The sequence below is a fragment of the Lycium barbarum genome, chromosome 10 (assembly GCF_019175385.1).
Source record: "Lycium barbarum isolate Lr01 chromosome 10, ASM1917538v2, whole genome shotgun sequence".
Taxonomy (NCBI): domain Eukaryota; kingdom Viridiplantae; phylum Streptophyta; class Magnoliopsida; order Solanales; family Solanaceae; genus Lycium; species Lycium barbarum.
In genome coordinates, this window is record NC_083346.1 from 73,378,033 (window position 1) to 73,385,585 (window position 7,553).

The window sequence follows — 7,553 nt, forward strand, 5'->3', positions numbered from 1 at the left end:
GTAAGAGAAACATAACAGCTTATCCAGACAACACAACACATTTTTTACCGTAGATGAAATAAAGTATTTTACAGGTATGATTTCTAAGACGTTACAACCTAAATCATGTCACGTGTAACAGTAGGTTCAAGCCGAGTAACACACACAAATGATTGAGATTTCCATATCTAAACTCAAATGAAAACATGGCTTTAGCCCCCAAAACCATATCTAATCCTAGGAAATCTAATCAAAATATCGAAGCACACAGAATTTGAAAGACAAAGATGCTTCTAACCATTGTCATTCAGGACAGAATTGAATAGGAACGGGCAAACCTGAAGGTGTACTAGACTCACACTGTTACTCCTCCAATCACGACTCTAAAACTAATGGAAAACAAAGAAGATGAACACTTTGAAACTAAATGATTTGTTTATACATGAATACACAAAAAAAGAAGGATTTAAAGATATACCAAAATACCAAAACATAACTTTATGCTTCACACGACATAAACTAGTAATTTTATGTCTCATACCTCACTGAATAAACTATAAACCATACAAAATTAGTCTAACTACTCTAATCGCAGAAATAAAATAAAAACACAGGAATAAATGAAACTAATGCGAGAAAGAAAAAAAATTACCTTTTTGACGAGCAACGACAGGGGCAACGAGTATTAGAAATTAAAGACAATACAGATTTAGAAATATCCTTCCTTTTCTTGTGTATTCACTGTTGGCCGGATACATGTATATATACCAGTAGAAGAAATAAAGGAACCTTCCTATACATTCCTATCATGTACACTTGTCTAAATATTATTAGCCTAGCAATAACAAACTTCTATAATTAATAAATGGAAAAGGTAAATACAGCTAATAAAATCTATTTAGCTTCCACGTGTGAACTTTGGCCATCAAATATTTTTGTACAGTTTTAACAGCTGGACATCCTTGATTCAAAGTTGATGAAGCTCATCCAATGGCTGAGAATAAATCCCCAAATGAGTATTACAGGATTATTTTCAATCTAGGAAGCATCGAATGTTTTCAGACAAGTTCATCTTCTTTGGGCTTCTCTTTCCTCTTATTATCAATCCAGCAGAAATTATTATCATTTTTCATGGGCTGGGTTGATACCTCTCCTACATCCCCCCTCAAGTTGGAGGGAGGTGATGAAACAACCCCCAACTTGCCCAAAATCGAGTTATGATTTGGACCAGAAAGGGGTTTTGTAAAAATGTCGGCTAACTGAGCAATTGAAGGAACAAATTGAAGGGAAATGAGCCCAGCAAGATATTGTTGGCGTACAAAGTGACAATCCAAGTCGACATGCTTGGTACGCTAATGAAATACCGGATTTTTCGCAATATGTATCGCCGCTTAGCTATCGGAGTGAAGTAGTACAGGAAGTGAAGGTGGAACTGAGAGATCTGTGAGAAGACGGACTAGCCAAGTGATTTCAGCCACCACACGACGCATTGATCGATACTCGGCTTCTGCGGATGAAAGTGACACTAAAGACTGCTTTTTGGATTTCCACGATACTGGAGAACCACCCAATGTTATAAAATAGCCACTGACGGATCGACGAGAGTCGGGGCAAGCTCCCCAATCCGAGTCACAAAAAGCAAGAAGACGAAATGAAGGTTGTGAAGAGAGAAAAATGCCAAGTCCTGGGTTGAGTAAGAGATAACGAAGGCATCTGATAGCAGCATCAAAGTGAATTTTGCTAGGGGACTGCATAAATTGGCTCAACCTCTGAACGGCAAAAGAGAGATCTGGTCGCGTATGTGTGAGAAAGTTAAGTTTACCCAAAAGTCTCCGGTATACAGTTGGATCAGGCAATAAATCATCAATATCTTGGTAAAGTTTAGAACAAGGATCCAAGGGAGAGGAGACTGGTTTTATATCTAGACAATTGAATTCATTGAGCAACTCCAAGGTAAATTTACGCTGACTCAATATTATACCTTGTGGTTCCCGGATTATCTCCATACCTAAGAAAAAATGAGCATTCCCCAAATCCTTAATTCGAAATTCAGAATGAAGAAAAGCCTTAAGAGATGCCAATTCATCTGGATCATCCCCTGTAAGTAGGATGTCATCCACGTAAACTGCCAAAATGGAAAACCTGCCTGCTGATTGTTTGAAAAAAAAGAGAATAGTCGTTGAGAGAATGAGAATACCCCTTAAAACTAAGAGCAGCAGTGAGTCTTGCATACCACTGTCGAGATGCTTGTCGAAGTCCATAGAGGGACTTTTTTAGTTTGCACACATGATTAGGATTAGGAGGAAACAAACCAGCAGGAAATTTCATATAAACCTCCTCTTGTAGATCACCATGTAAGAAAGCATTGTCAACATCTAATTGTGAAATACCCCAGTTTTTCTTGACTGCAATAGCTAATAAGCACCTTATTGTAGTCATTTTAACCACGGGGGAAAATGTCTCAGTAAAATCTATACCTTCTCTTTGTATGTCACCTCGAATAACCAATCGCGCTTTGAATCTTTCCACTGTACCATCCTGTTTGTATTTTACTTTGTACACCCATTTACAAGGGAGAGCCTTCCTATCTGGAGGTAACTCAACAACCTCCCATGTGTTGTTGGACTGCAAAGCTTGTTGTTCCTTGGACATTGCTTCTAGCCAAGCTGGATGTAAAGACGCTTGAGAAAATGATGTAGGTTCAGAAATGTAGGAAATTGATTTGAGAAGGGACTGATTAGAAAGTGAAAGCCCAGAAAAAGCTAGAATAGGAGGTGAAAGAGTAGAAGTAAAACAATGAGAAGTTAAATCAGTAAGTTAGACAGAATTGCATATATAGTCCTGTAGATAATTAGGCCTGTGATGAGTCCTAGTAGATTGTCTAGGAGGGATTGATGATTCTATAACATGAGGGATGATAGAAGTAGGTGAAGATGGAATTGAAGGAGTAGGAACTGGTAAAGCTGATGTGTCTAAGATAATTTCAGAAGTCAGAGGAGTAGACGGAGATGATTGAGGGGAAGAAATTTGTGGAATTGGATCAAGTGGAGTTGGTTCTGGAATGGGGGTGGGTTGTGGAAGAATAGATTGTTCAGCAGGTGAGTCTGAGTGAGAAAAAACAGGTGGAGAAGCAGGTTGTGTAGGATATGGAAAAATTGTTTCATGGAATATAACATCTCTGGATGTAAAAATCTGATTGGTAGCTAAATTAAGTAACTTGTATCCCTTTTTTCCATAGGGATAGCCCAAAAATACACATTTGACAGCTCTGGGATCTAATTTGGATCGATGAACTGGCAAAGTGGAAGCATAACATAGACACCCAAATGCCCTTAGATTGGAATAGGAAGGAGGCTGTCCAAATAAGATTTCATAAAGAGTTTTGAGTTTAAGAACTTTAGAAGGAAACCTATTAATTAAATAAGTTGTTGTTAGAAGACACTCACCCCAAAAAGAAATAGGCAATTTAGATTGATATAGAAGTGCCCTGCATGTTTCCAATAAATGCCTGTGTTTCCTCTCAACAACCCCATTTTGTTGGGGAGAGGAAACACAACTAGTTTGATGAATAATCCCAATAGAAGAAAGATATTAAGAAGAAGAAGTGCTACTGCCTAGTTCTAAGGCATTATCAGACCTCATAATCTTGACTTTAGTGTTGAATTGCCTTTCAGTCATGGCAAAAAAATGTTTAAGAATATTGAATGCATTAGATTTAGTGCTAAGAAGAAAAGTCCATGTCCCCCTACTATAATCATCAACAATGGTAAGGAAGTATTTGAAACCATCATGAGTAGGAACTTTGTAAGGTCCCCAAGTATCCACATGAATTAAATCAAAAATGTGAGATGATGAAATGGAACTGGAAGGATAAGGTAATTTAACTTGTCTAGATTTAGCACAAATATCACAAGGTAAATCATTGAAATGTGAAAAAATAGACTGAATTGATGAAATATTCTTCATATTGGAAATAGGGATATGACCCAACCTAGAGTGCCATAAACTTACATTGGAAATGACAGAAGCTGAAAACAAACTGGAAATAAAAGGACCACTAACAGTGGAATTGGAACTAGAAACAAGTTTTGATTTATTACAAGATGAAACTCTAGGAAAACTATTGCTAATGGAAGCTGCAACTCTAGGCTTGGCTGGAGAAGGTCTGACTGAATGGAATATGTAGACTCCTTGCTTTACTCTACCAAGGTGTATTGGCCTCTTTAGGGAAGGGGCCTATAAAAATGCACCAGAAGAAGTAAAAGATAAGATAGAGTTAAATTGTGTACATAACTTGTGAATAGAAAGTAGATTGAATTTGAAACTGGGCACTAGTAGCACATTTTGCAGAATGAAACCTGGCATAAGATTAACTAAACCTGTCTTATGCACTGAAACCTTGAGAGAGTTAGGAAAGTTAACAAAAATAGGCGTAGGAAGAGTGGTGAGATTGAAGAGTAAAGAAAGATCTGAAGTCATGTGCTCAGAAGCACCTGAGTCCAGTATCCAAAATACTGACTTTATAGAAATTAAAAGTGATGTAGGAGATAGAATAGTGGTAGTTATACCAGCTGTATTAGCAGCAGCAATGTCCTCAGTAACTTGAGCACCCTGAGTTCCATTTTTAGTATGTTGCAGTAGCTGATACAATGAGTGAAATTGATCTTGGGTCATAGGCTTGTTCCCATCTCCAAATGACTGACTAATTCCATCTACACTTGAAAATACTGCATTACTCTTTGCATGAGGAGGAAACTTCTTGCTTCTAGTAAATTTGAAATCAGCAGGAAAGCCTATGAGTCTATAGCAATTTTTTTTCTGTGTGATTTGGTTTCTTGCAATGATTGCAGAACAGCAGAGGTTTATGTGGATCATACTTATCCCTTTTTTCATAATTGAATTTTTGACCTCCATACTGTTGTTTTGCAGCAAAGAAAGCAGTCTCTCCCTGATGAGAAGAACCTGGATGTTGAAAAACTTGCACCTCCCTTTGTTTCTCATCCCTAATGAGAAGAGAATAAGCATGATTAACTGATGGTAAAGGAGAAAGCATCAGCAAGCTGCTTCTGGGACCTGAATATGCATCATTCAGACCCATAAGAAATTGAATCAGCCTTGCATCCTGTTGTGACTTGAGGGTTTTACTCTTCCCTCCACAAGAACATTCATAGGTACAATGTTGACACATGTCTAAGCTGTCAAGCTCATCCCAAAGTCTCTTAAGCTTAGTATAATAACCTGCAATGTCAGAGTTTCCTTGTGCTAATTCACTGATCTCCTTCTGCAGTTGATAGAGTTGGGGGCCATTGCTTTGACCAAACCTCTCCTCAAGCTCAGTCCATATTTCCTTAGCAGTCTTAGAGTAAAGCACAGTCTCTGCTATTTCTTTTGAGAGGGAGTTTAAGATCCATGATATAACCATATTATTGCACCTTGTCCATGATTTGAAAGTCTCATCAGTGACAGCAGGTTGAGTGATGGTGCCATCTATGAATCCGACTTTGTTTTTGGCTGACAAAGCAATAAGGACCCCTCTTCTCCAACCCCCATATCCTTTCCCATTGAAGAAAGAACTCACCAAGCACATACCTGGTGAGTCTGAAGGATGGATGTAAAGAGGGTGTGAAGAATCAACGAGGGTGCCTGAAGACTGAGTACCAGCAACCACAACAGTTTCATTAGTATCACTCATTGTAGTTGATTGAAAATTTTATGAATGACAGAGAATGGAAGAAGGAATGATTGAAGGTTTTATCCCTAGGCTTCTGATACCATATTAGAAATTAAAGACAATACAGATTTAGAAATTTCCTTCCTTTTCTTGTGTATTCACTGTTGGCCGGATACATGTATATAGACCAGTAGAAGAAATAAAGGAACCTTCCTATACATTCCTATCATGTACACTTGTCTAAATATTATTAGCCTAGCTATAACAAACTTCTATAATTAATAAATGGAAAAAGTAAATACAGCTAATAAAATCTATTTAGCTTCCACGTGTGAACTTTGGCCATCAAATATTTTTGTACAGTTTTAACAGCTGGACAGCCTTGATTCAAAGTTGATGAAGCTCATCCAATGGCTGAGAATAAATCCCCAAATGAGTATTACAGGATTATTTTCAATCTAGGAAGCATCAAATGTTTTCAGACAAGTTCATCTTCTTTGGGCTTCTCTTTCCTCTTATTATCAATCTAGCAGAAATTATTATCATTTTTCATGGGCTGGGTTGATACCTCTCCTACAACGGGAGTTGAGTAGATCACCTTTCTTTCACCAAAGCCACAAACCAACTCGAATCGAACAAAATTTAAACTGAATCCGACGTTTCAAGGAAAACTCAACTTGCAAGAAACTTTTCCTCTAGTTTGGAGTCGAGTTAACTGAGAAATCAATTTTTTTTGGGTATCTTCAACTTCTTTGAAATGAGGAGAATGGGGTTCTATTTATAGAGGACCAATTCTAGGGCTTTTTAGTTTGAAATCAATGTGGGACTACTTTTGAATCTGAAAATCGTGTACAATAGATTTGAAGTCCAAATATTACTAAAGAAGCAATGCAAAATTAAAAATCAATAAGTTACCATTTGAATTGGATTTTTCTGATGGAAGAAGACAAGAACAATAACTTTTTTGCCTGAAATGGCGAAGCAAAAACCTGGAAAGCGAAGATGCATGAGAATCTTTGCTGCAAATGGTATCTAACAGCTATGAATTCACTGGGCTTTAGTACATTCAAGAGAAAATGTTAGGGTTCATTTTTTTTTCCAGTGTTCTGTATACTGAAGATAATAATGTATTTTTTTTGGGAAATTAAAGTGTTGGACCTGGTATTTGTGTTGTAGGCTGGATGGGTTTGGTCAATTTGGGCCCGAAGTAAAAAGGAAATGGGGCTGGTCTTAAAGCGTTAAGAATTGAGTTTATAAATTAGCCTTTCTCGTGTCAATTATAACCAAAACTTGTCTAATAACTAATTTGAAATCAATTTGATACGCATTAATTATTCAATCAATAAATCAAGCTTTTTGACCTAAAAATAACTATTTGCATAATTGATTAATCATGGTAATTAAGTCGTAAATGAGTTTAAGTTGACAAAAAAAACGTACTAAATTAAACACTTGTTTTTTTTCATAAATTGATTTTTCAACTCAAATAAAAACAGAAAGTATTTCGACTTATCTCTTAGAAAGTATCACCAAAAGCTGTTTTATAATGTATTTTTGATTTTTTGAATAATTCTTTTCCTATGTTTGTGATTCAAGAGCTTGACTAGTTAATTTAAATTTTTGGAGGGCAAAAATTGGGTGTCAACAACTGCCCTTTCGTTGTGCAGGGATGGCACAACCGTCCTTGGGCAGTGAAATTTGACAAACCCAATTTTTGTCCGACCAACTCAATTCATCTCTTAAAGAGAAAAGTGCATGTGATTCTAAAAATCATGGACGGACCCTGGTCTCTGAGTTTCCTACATATCTCAGGCTCTGTGGGAATTCAAGATACTTTTAGTTCGACTAGAATTTTTGAAAACCTTCAAAATTTTCCCAGTGTCGAATTTATGAGACTCGAACT

General features: G+C 36.9%; 1 protein-coding gene across 1 annotated transcript; it reads right to left on the reverse strand.

The window, feature by feature from the left end:
- Positions 1-3,569: 3,569 nt before the first annotated feature.
- On the reverse strand, positions 3,570-6,844 carry LOC132615795 (uncharacterized). The gene is made up of 2 exons (XM_060330386.1): positions 4,548-6,844; positions 3,570-4,215 (listed from the first exon to the last, which is right to left on the reverse strand). The coding sequence occupies exon 1, from the start codon at positions 5,669-5,671 to the stop codon at positions 4,781-4,783; it is 891 nt and encodes a 296-aa protein (XP_060186369.1). The 5' UTR covers positions 5,672-6,844; the 3' UTR covers positions 3,570-4,215; positions 4,548-4,780.
- Between the last annotated feature and the right edge of the window lie 709 nt (positions 6,845-7,553).

Excerpts from the sequence above, each read along its gene's own strand:
- LOC132615795 (XM_060330386.1), bottom strand. The coding sequence starts at position 5,671 with ATGAGTGATACTAATGAAACTGTTGTGGTTGCTGGTACTCAGTCTTCA.